This window comes from Ammospiza caudacuta, chromosome Z (genome assembly GCF_027887145.1).
Source record: "Ammospiza caudacuta isolate bAmmCau1 chromosome Z, bAmmCau1.pri, whole genome shotgun sequence".
Taxonomy (NCBI): Eukaryota; Metazoa; Chordata; class Aves; order Passeriformes; family Passerellidae; genus Ammospiza; species Ammospiza caudacuta.
This window is the reverse complement of record NC_080632.1, coordinates 43,698,454-43,717,056: the sequence shown is the minus strand read 5'-3', so window position 1 is coordinate 43,717,056 and position 18,603 is coordinate 43,698,454. Positions and strand designations below refer to the sequence as shown.

At 40.7% G+C, this 18,603-nt stretch overlaps 1 protein-coding gene across 1 annotated transcript in view; it reads right to left on the bottom strand.

The window, feature by feature from the left end:
- Window positions 1-1,299: 1,299 nt before the first annotated feature.
- ARHGEF28 (Rho guanine nucleotide exchange factor 28) overlaps window positions 1,300-18,603 on the bottom strand; it is an 83,409-nt gene continuing 66,105 nt past the window's right edge. Inside the window, exon 30 of the mRNA XM_058823710.1 lies at window positions 1,300-2,194. Within this exon, the coding sequence (XP_058679693.1) occupies window positions 2,034-2,194 (161 nt within the window). The 3' untranslated portion in view covers window positions 1,300-2,033. The remainder of the gene's footprint in view (window positions 2,195-18,603) is intronic.

Here is an 18,603-nt window from a genome sequence, read left to right as displayed (position 1 = left end):
GGGAATTCCCACACCGAACTGGGAAAGCAGCAATCCATACAGCAGTTTGGATTTGACAGTAACCAATACCAGATGTTACAGCCAAGGCATAATAAAATGCAGAGAGAGTAACTGTGGAGAAAACTGCTCATTTTTTCTCAATTTCCCATGGGTCTCTGGGCAAGGCACATATCCTGGGGTATACAGCATCCCAAGAAATTAGTCTGGCTACTCAGAAATTTGCCAAGAAGCTGTTGAGGTGGCAACCTTGAATTCATTGCTGACTCTCTGTCCCTACTGCAGGGCCCTTAAGAGAAGTTGGATCCACATTTTAATTTTAATCTAATTGTGAAAAGTCAAGAAGACAAAACAGTTCTAGATATTATAAAAGAGGTTTATGGTTTGTTTTTTTTTTCTCTTATAAAGAGACATGTTTTTAAAGTGCTGTCAGGTTAGCAGGAGTCTTGAAAGCTGACCACAGACACCAGAAACCACATCTGCAGGCCCAGTCTTTCCCTGATGGCATTTGCACATCATTTAATACAGCTGAGAATCACATCCTGCTCATCACACCAGGTGGTTGGTTGTTTGCCCAAAATACCAAGTGAACTACTACTCTGGAGGCCAGTAAGATGCAGCTCAGAAAGCTCTGCTTTCGGGTATTCCCTGAAGCACCCAAGTCCCTGGAAGAGAATCCTTCTCAGTCAGGACACCCTTGCTGACAAATGCAGACATCTAAGAAAGACTCTGTGCCCTGCAAAAGATGTTGCACAACACAAGGCTTAGGGTAAAATGGAAACCTGGGGCTGACCCAGTCAAAGGGGTGGGAGCAATCCTGCGTTCCTCTGCTCCTTGAGCTGGGCAGATGTGGGCAGATGTAAGGCAGCTGTGCAGGAGCATCCAGGAGCTGAGCAGCTGCATTTCTGCTGCCCCCTTGCCAATGCCATCAGCCATGCTGAGTAGTGATAGGCACATCCTTGGTTTTGTCAGCTGAAATACACGGCTTTGGCTATGCTGGACGAGCAGCACACATCTGCAGCACACCTCAGTGCAAACAAGGCCTGGAGACACGTTTTTTTTTCCTCCAGTTTTTTTATTTCTCTGGAGGATCTCAAAATGAATCAAAATTACAGTTTCATAGAAATGCACATAACATTTATTTAGTTTGACAAAAGTGTATGTATTTTTCAGAAAGACAAAAAAGCACAAAAAGGCACAAGACAGGTTTCTTACTGCCTGTACAGACAAAGACAGAGAATCCCAGGAATCTGAAAGCAGAAAGTTATCTGATTTCTACATAGGAAAGCAGTGGAGTTTCAGAAGAGTTCAGTTAACTGAAGCCTACTATTTATCCCCTTTCTTTTCTTTTGACCAGTGAGATAGTTTCATCTGGTAAATTTTAACGTGTAAGGACACTTACTGAAATGAGGAACAGTTATAACACAGTAACTGATTTAGTGCATCTCTGCACAGAAATTGGCAGTAGTATCAAAATAGTAATAAGCCCTGGGACATGAGAAAACACAATTATGCAATTATGCTCAGACCATAAAAAACATCCCCTTCTGAGCAGTTCCTGAGCTAGAAGATAAGGAAAATGACCCACCAGCTAAGGGTATATAGCACATTTCAGCAAAGACTTCAGCCATCGTTGTTTTTTGCTGTCTTCTCATATCACAGCTGTTACTGATACACGCTGAAATCTCAAGTAGCACACCCGTCTCTCTTAGCTCATCCTTGTAAGAAGAGGACTCAAGAAAATCGACACTAGCTTTCACAGTCCTTGGTGCCACCTTTACAATTTCAAAATGTTATGTCTCCCCTGCTACTCATTGCTTCTTGCAAAGCATTTGAAATCATGTCATAAATTAAAGATTATACAACAATGGCTTCAAAATAACTTACTTGCTATATTTATCATGGGGAAAATTTTGCATTTACTATTAAATACTACCCTTAAAGCCAGATGGTCATACAGAGAACAATTACAGAAATTTAGAAAAGCAAATACAGCTGTCTTTTCCAAAGTGCTACTGAGATTAGAAAACAAGTTATCAGAGGTAAACAATCTTTTCCTCTACTCTGGCTCCACTCTCTGCATCCTGCAGGCTCTCAGGCTGGTGGTTCAGCAGCAGTTCATCTACCTGTGGTGACTGGATGGATCCCTGGTTTGGAACACTGGTCTGGGAACCTTGGGTCTCTGATGTGCTCAGATCTGTAACACACAAGAGAAGGACAATACATTTTCTGCCCCTGCCATCAAAAAGGGCAAATTCTGACTTTTTCATTAGCACCATTTTATAGTTTGCTGCATCTGTCTGGAAAGGAAAACAGTACTCTAGTACAAATTATACTACGGCCTGGTGAGAGGTACCTTAACAATAATAATTATTATAAATGTGTGGCCATACTTTACTAAACAGATACACAATAATGGAAAGACATAAACAAGGTCAGAATTGAGCTGGAGGGAAGCACACAGCATATAATCAGTATCTTTGCTAGTAGTAATACAGTTGTAACATTAATACAGTTTTCATCATTACACAGAATTTTATTCGTAAGCCTTCCTTTTATAGATGCAAAAGAATTAAGTGACCAAAGTTAGAAGTCTACATGGCTGGCATTTGCATTCCGCTTTTTCTACCAAGTTTACCTGTGTTTATTGACATAAACTACCTACTCCACTCTGTCTTGATCTTTTTGGCGTGACGCGTAGAGAAATGCTTGCACCCAAACACTAGAACATTATTTCCCAACAATCTTGTTATCTTTCCAATTTTCTCCCACAAATGCAGAGAATCAGGTACTTGTTTTCCAGCATTCCACAATGAACACTTCTATGATGATCCATATATAGCTTTATAAACCAAAACAACATGACTTCAGTTGGGTTTTATTCCTAGTCAGAACTTTGTAGCACTTTGGGCCCTCAGGACCTGCATCTCAGTACCTGACTTTTCTACATCTGTATTTCTTCAAAGCAACTTTACCATAAAAACAAGCTAGGTAACAAAGAATGTGTATCCTCATGCAGAGCAATGAAAAATATCTGTAATGGATATGCTGCAATACTTTTCACTGTAATCTTAGCCTGACCGACTCTTCTATTACATCAGGAAGGTTAAATTTTCATTCTTCCCTCTCAAAAAAGGACTCTGTAGAAAGAAAGGGAGATTTGAACTCCTTGTACAGCATGGAAATGGCCAGAAGCACACAAACCAAGAACTGGGGCTCTCTGAGCCTTGATCACTCATGCAGAGCTGGAGAGATATTTCATGCTTGCTCTGGTCCCTACTTCTCACGCGTATGTGCAATGGAAATCTGCTATGAAGGACCTATTTGTGTTTTTACACACCATGTCACTTAGCTGGTAGCAATTCATAGTGACACATGCCCACATTTGGCATTCCCCAAATATATGAGACTTTCATCAGTCTTGTTTGCTGAGGCAGGACTTCAAGGCAAAACAAGCTTGCTGGCACCCTGAAAAGCCTAGGCTCTCTGGCTGCTCCCTGGCATGGGCTGTGTGGAGCAGTGTGGGATGATTATGCAATGGGCATGTGGGAACACATGATATCGCAGCCTCTGCCTTCAGCATCTTCTCCTCTTTGATATTCTCACAGCTGGGGGGAGCAAACAGGCTTTGGGGCTGCAGCTCCCAGCATAAACCACATGCATCTTATTCTTGCTGCTAAGACGGCACAGCCAATGGCAGGAGCAAGGTATTTGTAAATGAGCTTGGTCATAGTGGGATGACACAGAATGTTACAAAAATTAGTCGTCATTTGTCTTTCTTTTACTGTTTTATTCTGAATTAAGTTTCAGTCTTAATGAAAATCCAGAGTAAGTCTTGCTTGATTGTGAGTTATTTGCAATACATAACACAGAAAATCTTGACTCCCTAATTTAGTCAAACAGGCCTGATTTTTTGAAGATGATGTCTGCATTTATTTCTTTTTGATGATTATATTAGAAAATTACTGCAATTTCCAGCCCACAGAAGAAAGCAAAAATACGTCTGTCTGTTACCTTTATGGAAATTGGATGCATTTGGGTTGCTTATTTATTAAAAAGAGCCCTACTAGCAGAAGTTCCTCTACTTCTAAACACTTACATTTCTGGGTAATTTTACCCACATTAATATTTCTTTTAAGTCCTGTGAGTCTATTCACATTACCCAAGTTATGTACATAAGAATACCAGGAAGTAAACACTTATTTGAAAGATCTGTTTCCAAAGTTTAAGAAGTACATAATTTGAGAAGCCTAATTACAAATTTGAAAATACGCAGACAAGAAACACCTTACATGCAATAATTTTCCACCATCAAAACTAAATAGTAATTGCTTCAGCAATTAAAACAGTAGCTATTTCCAAACCATTTCTCATTAACTGTCATAACTACAAGCAGCAGAGCTGAGCAGTGAAAACTCTCAGCATTCTACAAAAACAAATCAGACCCTGTCACTATCAAAATAAATGATTTATCACTAGTTCAGCTTCTTTTTTATTTTTTTTTTCCTAAATATGTTGCATCTGGGAAACCTGAACAGCAGGAGAGCACCCAGGAGGTAGGAGCACAGCTGCTGCTGGGGCACTGAGTGGCTTCAGGCTGGAAAGGTTGTGCTTAATCCAACTGAGGAGGGAAGGGGCTGGTTTTGGATGCTCTTCAGGTGGCACTCAACACAGACTCTGCCTGACAAAAGCACAATGTGTCCCCAAGGCCAACACACTCAGGCTGCCATCGGGGAGGGCGGCTGCTGTCTCTCTGCTCAGTGCCATGCTGGAAGCAGCTGAGCCAGTAGACCAGCTGGTATCACAGGCAGCAGCGTGATGTGCCCCAAGGGTAGTGTGGAAGAAGTGCTAAAAATGGTAACAACAGTTTCAGGTGAAGGGAGACAGAAAATGGACTGAGCGGCCAGTCAGCCTTGGTTGTTGTAATGTAACAGCAGCCAAGAAGCCTCCCCTGAGCTCTCTGGTGTAGCATGGGGAAACTGAGTCGCCCTTGTTACCAAGCAGGAGAAAGGTGGGAGAAACCTTCCTCTTGAAGTGCTCTCCCAAAACAAGGGGGAAACTTCTGAAACAAGACTTGAAAACATCAGCTGATGTCTACTAAAGAACTCTGAGAGCTGAGGATGCTTAATGAAAATAAAAAAGGAAAACAAACTGATTATTTGTGCAGACAGCAAGGCAAAGGGGCTGCTATCAGAAAGTGATACCCAAGAAGCTCTCCAAAGATCCCCTGGCAGCTGGGGCACCCATGGGAACTCCCCAGTCCCTCTCCAGGCCCATTCTCTGCTGCACTGAGGCAAACATCAGAATCACTATGGATCAAGAGTCAGGCAAATACAGACCATTGGCCTTTTATGAGTTTCCATCAATGTGATTGTAATTCACCTGTCAAAATCAGCCATAAAATGAGTTCTGTGTTATCCCCTTTGTTTAAATTCAGCATTTACTTACCCTTTTTTTCTGCTGTCCTCCAAGCAACCAGCAGACGCTCTCTCTGGCAGGCTGTGTTTGGCTCAACAGCGCGCCCACCAGACCAGCACCCACACCACCAGCACCGGGCAAAGGCTGGACACAGCCCCTGCCCACACCCTTGATGCCCGGGCTGGGCTCTGCCTGCTGCCGTGCTCTCACACCCTCCCAGAGAGGACAAACCAAAGCACTGTACCTGGCCATAGCCATCCACTTGCTCATCTGCACTGTTTTAATTTCACAGTTAGATAAATGCAGAAAATACTCCCTGACTATTTCCAAAGCTTTAACAAAACTGAGCTGTAGCTCAGATCCTTCCACAGTCCACTCTTGGCACGGCCTTCTGCTCCCTCCCACTCTGTCAGCATCTCTCTGTACCATGGCCCCCAGAATTTATGCACAAACTGAAACCCCCTTCACCTGTTTTTCACTTACATAAAACATATTTCTCCTACAATATTCCAGGTAAGTCTTTCCTTAAGAACAGGCCAGATCCACAGCTGCATCATGGATACCGTAGGTAAAAGTGAACAGCAGACCAGAGAAATCCACTCTCAAAGTTGCGCTGGTCAAACACCCAAGGGAAAAAAGGGTGTGCTTGAGGCTGGTGACCAAATGTTAGGTATGCTGTGACAGCACTTCAGCCTTTTTGGGACTTGTAGCCTGTGCCACACCTCAGTATTAAATACTCTTAAAGTACAGCTTTTACTCCTTTTAATCTCAGCCAAGACCATTTCATTGAATAAAGAAACCCCAGGCATTCCCAGCAGTCTTCCTCACCAATTTTTGCAAAAGGAGTTAGAGGCTGTTTCTAACAAATTCTGGATCTAATCACAAATTGTCTCATTCACACAGACACTGTCAAATTCAACACTAAAATTCAAAATTTTTGCCCATTTTCCTTGGGTTTAGGTCTGGTACGATGAGGACAAACATCAGGAACTGTTTGAGAGGCACTCTACTCTTTTTTAGACCACCTCAATATAAAAACAATGGCAGATGGCAGGCCTGTCGTATGTGGGATCAGTTCTCAAGGGAGTTTATAAGGGGACCTCAGATTTTCAAACAGGGTCTGGGTCCAGACTGAGAAACGACAGCTCCTGTCTGAAAACATGTTACTGTTGTACAGGAAAAGAAAGAAAAAATAAGTAGCATTCTGCATCCTGACTACCTTACCTTTTCCACAGCATTAAGAGACAGGATTAGTAGTATCTCACAAACTGCTGACAAGGTGAAGGACAAAGGAATGGTATTTGCAGGAATCTGAAATCAATACATACAAAAACAAACACAGCCCATGTACCTGGGGGGGCAGGGGATACAAAAGCCAAGTAAACAACTCATTACTCACACTGATTCTCACCTCCTGTCTGTTGTCATAGGATGTAAGCACTTCCACATCAAATAAATGCCACAGATTTTCTCCTTCACCCCCTTCACCCCTCCTCTCTCTCCCCCAGGATCAGAGCTCTTGATGTTAAGGCTAGACTGCACACAGTGAAGATTGTGGGAAGGACAGAAGAACCAAGGCACTAAGAAACACTCCAAACAAAAAACCTCTCAAGTCTCTGTGTTTTGAACAGAAAGCCCTTAGTGTTCCTCCTTCAGCTCTGACCCTGATTTCACAGCACCACAGGATAATTCAAATTGGAAGGGATCTCAGAAGGCCTCAGATTCAAACTCCTCCTCAAAGCAGGGTAAGCTCTGAGGTTAGGGCAGGCTGGATACTTTTTTACTTCTTAGTCATTTCTAAAAAGGAAGGACAAAAAAAAAGGGAAGAAAAAAAGGGGGGGGGGGGGAAAGGGGGGGCAGGGAGGGTGGAAGGAATGCACCACAATTACCTTGCTGTGACTCTCCGAGATCTGTCAAACTGGCCCTCTTTACAAAATAAAAACTGCATAATAAAACTGCATTAAATGAAGAGAAATTTATGCCACTTTTAGCAACAAATATGTTGAAGAGTGACAAAACCACTAACCTTCTGAATTAATAAATAGAGTTGGGTTTTGGTTTTTGGTACCAAGTTCATTTGGACTGACAGCTGACACATCAGCTTCAGGTCACAGCTATTTGAAATGGCAGAGCTGCTCTATTTAATCCCCACACTGGCACTCATGCATAATGCAAAGCACAAGCAGACACCTAACAACCAGTGTCTACCGGGTCTGGGATATTCAAAGGAATTCAAGGGTAACAGGCTCTCATTTGCCACCACAGTTCAACAGCAAATGGCAGCCTAACTCCCCATGGGATCCACTGAAAAACCCACTGGCAAATCCCACAGCAGCTCTTTGTCTCTAATGATGCTCCCAGCGGTTTCCATGCAGATTCATTAGCAACAGACAGCCAATTCCCCCGGGAACTCCAAGCACCTCAGCCTCTCTCCCTTTCCTCACCATAAAAGGGAACATGACCTGTTTTGATTGCCCTTTTTAAGGCCTACTAAGACTTTCCCAGATTGCAATGCAGCATTTCCTTACTGCAGGTTCAGTTGTTTAAAGTTAGTGGTATTGGGCACCTGGAACACCAGGGCAACACCTGGAACAACCAAGATACTGCTGCTACTGATCCAGAACACAGCACTTGCTATAGAAAAGTTATGTGCGAGCCTTGATGATTTGAGCACAATTCCCAACAGTTTCACTGGCAGTTGAACATAGCTCACATACCATCACAAACCAGGCCCTTCACAACTCAATAAAGCTGATTTCACAGCAGGAACTGAACTTGGTACCAGGTCTCAAAAAAACACTGGGAAAAAATATTTTGACCCTAAAGCTTCCAAGGAAAGAGGAGCCTAATCCATTTCCAGCTGACTGAATAAGTCAAGAAAATCGGTCTGGGAATTGAAATGCTGTTATTTACTTTTGACCAGCCCAACCCTGTGAAAAAGCAGCCACTGTATTTCTTAAGCAAACAAGCACCTTCATGAGTAAGAGATCTTTACACAAAAAATCAGATGAGAAATTATTTCAGAAGATCTCCTACATTAATTAGTCTTTGCATATTTTGGTGCATTTTTTGTTATAAGAGAGAACAGAAGGAATTCAAAGTGTATGATGAATAAGGTTCTGAAACATAACTCTTCTCTGTATCTGAATGCTGCATTTTTGATCAGGGTAAAATTACTCGGGTTGCCATTATTCTGCATGTTTCCACTCTTTGTGTAATTGCTGGCTTAGGTAAAACAATACAGGTCCATTTTCAGGCTTTGCCTCATAAGTCTTCAGAGAAGTTTCGTCTAGACAATTTGGACTTAATTCTTGGCACCAGAAACACAAAATACATATTTATTCCAGCAAAATTGCATTTATCATAAAGTTCCAACTCATACTCCAGGTTTTGGAGTAATGTGATGATGCAGTCATTTTCCTTTTATTAAGGCCCAGTAAATATACTATTTCTAACAGTGGTGTTTACCAAAGAAAATATTTTAAAACTAAATCAAGCTCAAATACTGATAGTGTCACTTTGACATCAAATTCATAGCATGCTGATTAAAATTGATTAGGTTGATTAAAATTTTAACCAAGTTACATGGCTATGTTATCAGATGTATTGGTTTTTGAAGCACACAGGTTCCAAGCTATTTTTGGCATGTTGTTTTTCTAATGCGTATCAATGAGAGACTTAAAAATAGGTCTGACTTGAAATCATAATTTGTCTGTGCATTAAATACCCACAGTCTCACCTTGGGAGGGCAGACTGCCTGACAGCTGTCTGCTTCTGCTTATTATTAATTTATTTAAGTATGAATTCCCTATTAAATTGTCTTTGTGCTAAGCTTTGAAGCTTTAGATGGTCAATTACAGACAAACACGTGGTCCAACAGGTATTCTGCTAACAACGAACACGCGTTTTATTGACCTACTTCTTTTCCAGCTCATTAAACACAGCTGCACTCAAACGATCAAGAGGGAAGAGCCATAAAACCCCAAGAACACCCTTCCTACACAGGATCACAAGGAACGTGACCAGCTGCCGCCGCAGGGCCCCTGCCGCGCCCGGGGCAGCAGCACACCCACACAGAGCACCTCTCCAGGGGCAGGGCAGCTCGCCGGCCCACTGACAACGGTGGTGGGCAAGCACTGAAAACACCCTCGGCCTCCTTTTTCAGGTGTCCAACGCGGGTGTAAACTAAGTGGTCTGCAAGCATTTCCTCCCAGCCCATCATCTGCTGAAGTCATTTGGCCAGCAGGCCGAAGTCAAAACAAAAAAAAACGGCCATCAGTAGGGAATGCTCCTGCTTGAACGGAGAAACAGAAACCCCATAAAGTTACAGACACAAACAGCACTACCAAGGACTCAAGGGACAATGAACCAGTTCCCCTTTCTGCCGCCTGCCACCACATCCACACACTTCCCTCACCCACTGTCCCAATTTGCACCCTGAAGACAAAACACTGCAGTGAGGTTTTATCTCCTTCCCTTCTGAAAAAAAGAGAAACAGCCAGCATTAGCCCTGAAAAAGCAGTCTCTGGAACATTAAGTCATTCCCTTTGAAACGAAAGGGGACATTTACACATCAAAACTCTTCTTCTGAACTGTTACCACAGACAGATGTTAGAGTGTTGATTAACTCTGCCTCATATTTTATGGACACTCTTTGGTTGCGGGTTGTTTTGTTGGGGTTTTTTTTTTTTCACTTTGAAATAAACGTGAAATCAAAGACCTTGGCAAAAAATCAATTTAGTCCCCAGCGTTTGGCCAGTCTTTCAGGTGCAACATAAAGAAGAGTGCTCTGGACTTTGGCAAACATTTTCTTGAGTAGCAGAAGGGCACAGCTCTGTTACAAGAGCCAAAAGGGTGAGGTAATTTATAAAACACTCAAGTCTCCTCCTAAGCACTTTGGTTTTATAGGGTAATTTCCCAACAACAGACCAGATCCACCACTTCTTACTCATAAAAGCTGACAAGATCAAAACTCAAAGAGACCAGCAGAAGATCACTAAGTCAATATAGAGAATTGCTGCAGAAGAAAAAAATCAGGCAAAGCACCTGTTTCAAATCAATTACATGTTAATCTTACCCTTTAACAGAAACTGCTGCTGTTGATTAATACAGGAAAAAATACAAGCACGACTATATGAGTGAGCATCTGAGAGAAGCCTATTATCTACAGTCGCAAAGATACTTGTTCTCTCCCAAGGTCAAAACTGAGGGAAATATTCACTACATTTTTATTGCATATTGAGTATTAGCACAGCCATTTTTATTCATTTTTGGCAAGAAGTATATGCACTTATGTTTTCTTCTTGGAGTCCTTGAAAAAAATCAAGAAAAAAATGGAAAAGTTGCACATTCCCCATATTTTGCATTGTAAGCATAGGAATTTTCAGTGTGATTGAATATTTTGAAATGAATGCCCTTTTTAACTGTTTGCTAAAAGTTGTGTGAACATATAACTGCTGTGAAAACAGTTTGCACAAGAGGTAAAGGAAAAATTGTACACCAAAGCCATTAAACCCTACAATTCTCAAATAAGCATGTGTGTCCATCCCAGGAGTGGGTGGAGAGCACTTGGATCCACTTTCCTCTCTTCTGCTCCCACTCCTCCTGTGTATGAGCAATACTGGTCTTACCCTTAAGCTTGAATTCATCACCTCCTCCTTCTACCTCACCTTTACTACAAGTTTTAAAACACCTGCCTATATTCATTTTCACTTCAGCTCTGAACTGCCTATGTTTAATGCAGGAGCCTTCCTTAGACCTTCATCCCCTCCCCAGTGGCACTGTGCTTCAATGGCAAGTTGCTCTGCACAGAAGACAGCTTCCCTGCAGTTTTTCTGTCAGCAACAATTACCTTATATTTTAAAATTCAATTAACAAAGAGAAAGAAAAAAATCATCCTTGCCAAAAACCCTGCTTTCCCTGTCTCTCATGTATTCTTTATCATGGAATATATTTAATGACTTGTTTTTAAACTACATGGGTTTGATTTTTCTACAACAGATCCTAAACAAATACAGAAAAATCATATCTATTTTTTATCATTTATGTCCCAGTTTTAGATCAAACTTCTGAGGAACACTCAAGGAATCCCAGCAGGTGACTGTTGGAAGTCTTCCTATCTGATTAAACTATAACTAAGTTCCATACCAGCACCAAGGCTTCTCCTCTCTACTGCCCCACTAAAAATTCACACTCAAAAGAAATTTTCTACAGCATCTGGCAAGGGGGAACAATATATTCCATGAAATCTCCTCTACCAGTTTGCTGACAGCCAATGAAATTTATTGGAAGGCAGTTGGGGGCTCCTGTGTCCGCACAAAACAGACAATCTTCCCCAGTGTCTTAATAAATATTTAACAGCAGATGATGATGAGGAGGTTTCATATTACTAACACTTCATTAATTTTGTACAACATGCTACAGGCCATTTCTTGGAATACGTAAAGTATTATATTAAATAATTAAAATGAGGTTGTACTTTCCAAACTAAGCCAGACAGATACACTTGGTGATTCAGCTACATGGTTTTACAGGGTGTGTTTGCATACTCAATATCTTGCAAAATTTGATCATCCATAAACAGCTTCGCTCAGCTATTATAATGAATTATTTATTTACACTAGTGCTTCTATTTCAGGCTCTAACTTCATTACAAAATACATACAAAATATTTTAATGTACTTAAGCAGGGTACTGCAGCCAGGTCTCCACCCACAGAGAGCACTTCCCAAGGAAAACAAAGACCTCCCGAGGAATCTTCTTAACATCAAACAACCAGCAAGACTGCCGTTTTGTGGCCCTTTTCCTGAGATTACCTCTTCCCCTGCAGACTTGCTATCCAAGTCACATCCCTGCACATCCCAGAGCTGGAGCTTAGGATCCAGTTCACTATAAACCAGTTGTCTGACTAAAAACCCTCTGCCCATGGTTTTCTGCTTTCTCCTTTCATCCCTCTACTTCCCTGAAACTTCTATCCATGGAAAAAACACAATACAGGTACAGAATAAATCTGCATATAAGGGGGATAATCCACAAAACTCCAATTTTGTTGATACCACTAATTCCACTGATTCCATAAACCACTACAGTGAAGTTGGTGGAACCATAAGTGTGAGAAAAATTAGAAAGATTCAGCCATCATCCTGTCGCTGTTTAGTAAGTCTGCAGTTAATGAAAGCCTGAATATGGTGTGCAGATTTACACCAACACCAGTAGTATCTCAAAAGACAGGGTCAGGCAATCTTTTTTACTCCATTTGTAACCTTAAAGATGTGCACTATTTTAAACTTCCCTCCACAAATGAATGATCTCTAAAGGAGAAGATAATAGAAAGAATAAAATCAGACAGACATTACACAGGATAGGCATTACTTACATTACTGTACAAAATAAAACCAGAATAACATTAGCTGCCTTAATTAAAGGATTATGTTACAGTGCTGCATCTACTGTGGTTATTTTCAGAAATTAGAAAAGTGTTTTGAGATGAGAAAATTAGTAACAGAACAACAAAATCTGACTTCTACAGAGGTGAAAAGCAAGTGTGTCTTGAAATATACTAATTGCAGGTGACATACAATGACATATTTTTGACTTTGGTATCACACTGCTGTGTGATTTAATCCCTTTTGCCATTTGCTTTAAACAAATGGCAGTGTTATTCAGGAGAGAGAAAAAAAAAAACTTCCTCTCTGATTCATTTCCTCCAAGTATCTCAGAGCCATGGAAATCTTCCAGCAGAGCATGAAAATCAGTGTTTTGTGGTATGGAGAATTTGCTGTTGCCTATTGCAGAGTCAAAAGTAACAGCTCAATTGCTCTAATAAATCAAGGAGATTTTGAACTTGGAAGATGCTGGTGCTGATGTTCCTCAAATTCATATTCTTATATATTTCCATTTAATTTTATTCTCATTATAACTTACAGTGAGCACTGAATGGGCCCTGTGCTCACCTCTGTAGCCATCTGCACTTAAATTAGTAGGGAAATGTTAAACACAGAAAAATCAGTTTAGAATTGTTCTCAATGTGGCATCTACTCAATTAAAAAAGACAAAAAAATTAAAGTAGCACAAAATATGACACCTGTTCAGGAGGGTCCCTGACAAACGGGGAGTCATATCACCCTCCGTGGGTCATATCACCCTTTGCTTTTTAAAAATTTCCCTCTTTCCATCTTTCCAAGTGAAAGAAAATATCAGAAAGAATTCAGTCACTGTGAGACAGTGAAAAAAATGGCACTACTAAAAATATTATTAGACATACCAGAAAAAAATAGGTTGAAACATATCTTCACATGCAATTCTGCAAGTGGTAAGGGGCTGGCCTGTCACTGACTCCAAAGGATGCTGTTTTAAAATGTGTGCTGTATGGGACACAGTTACATTCCGGCTTAGAAAAATCAGAAGGAGTTCTTTCAGCAACAACAATATAAAAATTACTTTACAATGATTACATATGCAGAACTGTGGTGACTTTTTTGGGGGTGTTGCTAATCATTGTTTACCAGGTTCCAAGTGATGAAAGTAATCTTATTTAACTAAGTTCTCATCATGGTATCCCATCAGCCACTTCCAGCACTGGCAGCAGCACTATGCTATCTGAATAAGGCTCCTTGCCAAAATCCAGTGTTGAGTTGGAAGCATAGACAAAGAGCCTGTACCACTTCAGATGGCTTTTTAACACTGGGGTGCAAAGCATATTTCACTTATTTTTTATCACACTTGCATCAGTTTTACATTGTATATATTCCTGACTGCAACAAATTCACCTTAACACAAATAGGATAAAAGAGCAGGGCCTATTGTTCAAAACCTCTCTGATGTAAACAAAGAGCAGATACTTTTATACAATGCCATTACACCACAACTTCGGTTAGCTAAGCCTTAGTGGTGGCTTAACCCCAGCCAGAAACCAAGACCCACACAGCCCCCTTTCTTACCAAAATGACTGGGGAAGGGTGAAAGCAGGACAACTCATGGGCTGAGAAAAAGACAGTGTAATAGGGAAAGCAAAGGCTGTGCACACAAGCAAAGCAAACCAGGGAATTAATTCAGTGCTTCCCATGCACTGGCGGGTGTTCGGCCATCTACAGGAGAGCCAGGCCCCATCATGCAAAATGGTTACTTGGGAAGACAAATGACATCACCACAAATGTCCCCCCCTTTCCTGTTTCTTGTCCCCACTTTATACTCTGAGCTTGGTGCCACATGGTCTGGAATATCCCTTAGGTTTGGGTCACCTGTCCTGGCTCTGTCTCCTCCCAGCCTGCCAAGCACCCCCAGTCCCTCCCAGTGTGGCTGCACCAAAAGCAGAAAAGGCCTTGGCTCTGGGCAAGCCCTGCTCAGCAATGACAAAAACATCTCTGTATTACCAACTCTGTGTTCTGCACAAATCCAAAACACAGCCCCATAGCAGCCACTGAGAAGAAAATTAACTCTACCCCAGATGAAACCAGCACAGACAAAAATGCACTGTTCTAAATGCCGTCTAAATTAACAATGGGAAATCAAAGCAAATGAATCTGATACACAGTTTTAAGATCAGGTTAAACAGAGTAATCGCCATTAGCATAATCTGCCTTAGGGAATAGGAAGGAAATTTCATATAAACTATATGTAGTTACAGGATACTACACAGTGTTTCTGGAATCTTTGCTTTTTCTGTTGCAAATTAAATATTCTACATCTCTAGAAACCACTTACTTTGATGAAAGCCACTATAAATAAATAATTTTTCCAAAATCAAGCAATCTCATTTGTTTATACTCAGCTATGTACAAATTTCTGTCCTTTAAAAAATATTTAAATTACATTAGTCAAATAGAGTCCTCTTTTTGCTCCTTGAGTTTGCATTTGGTTCCTTATGAAGATCACAGGTTTTCCTATGTTCCCCATAAAGATTTAAACTCTGTTTATCATTGTGTCACATGTATAGATCCTTCATACTAAATGTCTTAGGTAAAACCCACATTCAAGTTTCAGCAGTTTTCCAGATATATCACTTTTCAATTCTATTTCTGCAACTACAGTGTCTGAATTAATGAAGTTAAGGTAGCAGCAGCAAACAATCTATTCACGTCAAAGCTTAAAAGAATTAAACTTGCCCTGATTCCAGAAATCAAAGAGGTGAATTCATAGGTAAATCCTCAGGCATCACCTTGGCTAGTTAACTTGACATGTCAATTAAATGCAACACTAATTTATTCAATTCTCAGTCTAGTCTGACACAAAACCTATACTTCCCCTCCTTCCTAATTAGCCAAAGTACTTGCTTCTTTCATGCAGATAATTTCATAACCATTACTGTAAAGCATTAACACATTTTTCTTTCAATCACATTTTCCTCCTGTTGACTGACACACCTTTTCCAGTGAGGTTACTTATGCCAGTTTCAGTTCAGTGGGAACTTGCCTGAAGGTCTTTACTGAAGTTCCCTCCCATATAGAACAATGATACATAATCATGATGTTAGCTATGGGAAGACACCTATGTCTTACCTTAGGAAATACGAATGGAAAATTATGCACTACAGTAATGTAGCCGTTTCCATTTCTGTATATTTATGAAGCTTAATTGAATACCACTTAATATATGGTAGAATGCAGTGTGATTAACTCCTTGGAAACGAGTTTAGATGGTGCTTCTCTTTAAATAATTTAAGCGGGTTTTTTTGACTGAGCAGACTTCTTACAAAATGCCTAATAATTCTGTGAAAATTAATCAAACCCAAGAAATTTCTTTTGTGTGCACACAAAACTTTAACTATATATTAGCTCTGGCTATGTATGTATGTGGTGAATGGCTATATGCAGTAAACCATACTCAGTATTTGTTTCTTAGTTCTATGTTGACAAATTATTTAAGAATGTTTTTTTAAAGATGATTATGAGACTTTATACACAAAGCTAGGTGGAAAATGCATGGAAACACACAAAAATGCCATGAAACATTCATCCATGTGAAAATATTGATGATTTTAGCTAACTTTTAAGTTCTTTCCCTCACTGAATTTAAGATGGCTTTCTTTCAAAGTGATTGGAACTGACTATATCCTGCAGAGGTGTCAGAAAATGGAGGCAAAAGTTGGAGATTTTCTGAAACTCTGCTAAATTCTCTGGGGAAGAAAACATGTCCAAAATTACTCAAGAAAAAAAAAATCCGTTTCCCAGTATGAAATCTTTGTATTGTTCGATTTGATTGACATTGCTTAGGAACAAGTGATTTGCATAATTTCCCTGTGCATGGTCCCTTGGGGAAATTCATCACTCTTCTCATTCCCCAGTCCCTCCCTGTACAGTGGTCCAGATGCAAGACAGAAGCAAGTCTGAATCATGCAGACTCATGCACTGCATGATCAGAGCATAAAATTCTTGTCACCTTCTCAGTAACAAATGCAACCATAGAATGTGATGTTACATCTCTCTGAGGGGAGGCTTCCAGCCCTGCCTGCTCCAGCAATGCAGTGGTAGGCTTCACAGCATCATCTGAACCATCAGAATGCTGCAAGGATTTGCTTCGCTCCTTTGCATAAGGTGTCTTGTGTCACCACCCAGGCAGTACCTGCACATTTTGCCAACACAACTTGGTCAGACACACTGGCCTCTTGGGCGGGCTCTGGAGCCAGAGCTTGTCCCCAAGAGTGATGGGACTGCCTTGGTGCCCTGCCACCCGGGCAAGATAACGATGCCTACACAGTATGCATTGTCAACAGCTGAACACAAAGCTGGTCCATTGTGTCTTGAGACAAAGACGCTCCACCAGCTTATCTCAGAATCAGTGCAATTTAACTGGTACAAGCCAGTTTAATTAAAAGAGATGCCCTCATGTGGGCTCAACAGAAAGCATCCTGGTTAGTTTCTATCTGTATGTCTGCCAGCGCAAGCTAAGCCACTTTTGAGAGGTTTAAACCCACATATGTGTTCCTTTTCAAACTCACACTAACTAAAATGACAACCGCAGCCAAACTAGAACGAGTTTCACCAGGCTACTTATTTAGGCATTTTTAGAAATATTAATCTCTTATACTAATCAGCTTGGTTTGCTGATTGTTGTGATGTGACTAGCCTGCCCTACCTTTGGTTATAACATGCTGTTTTGGCAATCCACATACCAAAGACTAGTAAGGCTGTACTGGATGTCTGTTTAATTCATTACAAGGAGTACTAAAGAGCAAGTTCCTTAATCACCGATGTAAGACAATTTACCATTGTGCCTGTGTATGTTTTCAGTTCCTAATTCTGCTGCCCACTGGTCTTTGCTGTGACCTGCAAGCTGGTGTGACAACAGAAGTTATTCTGCACTGCCAACTGCACAAAAATGGGAGCTCAGGCACTGCTGCAGCATTGCCATGCCACGTCTCCTGAATTTCACAACTGTGGAGAAAACCCCACCAGATCATTTAATCCCTTACCCCAAAAGTGCACCGTTGGCCCCCAAGACTTTTAGCAGCTGTGTTTTTACATCCTGGTTTACAACTCACACTAATGAAAGAAGTTAGATCAAAACTAATATTGTGCAAAATGAGAAATAAACCCCAGATAGTTTAGAGTTTCTCATAAGTTTTTAAGACCTTCAAGGAATTTTCAGTGCATGCAGTGCTCAGATAGGCAGCCTCTTCCACCCATTTTGGTAGCCACCATCAGTAACTGCCATGCAGCCTACATATCTTTGGGGGTACTGGTAAAATGCAGGAATAAAGAACGGTAAGGCAGTAAGAGTTACTGATGTAACTTATTCAAACATTACATTATTCCTTAGAAGAGATACCACTGTCTGTCCACAGATCTTTCAAGATATTTTCATTCCTTAATGAAGTAAGAAAAGGTGTTCGAACACTGACTGTCATCCTAAGACAGGAAATCAAAAGCTATTTTAACCAGAAACCATCAAGTAATGCACATATGTTCTCAAAGAATCAATAAAATACACTTGACAAAGAGTGATTTCTGCTCACAAAAAAATAAGTCAAAAAGCGTTGAGAAAAGACTGAGAGAAAAACACATTCTGAGTACTACTATGCAGACACAAAAAGGAGTTTCATGGGGTTTTTCAGTAATTTTCTGTATTTTTGTTCTGCTGTTTTTCTCACCTATCATGAAAAATCTTGCAAAGAAACATGCAACTGTTTTATCAAAATCTCTTGCTTCTGCTATTACTAAGCTTTGTTCCTAGGACTATTCAGCCAGAGAG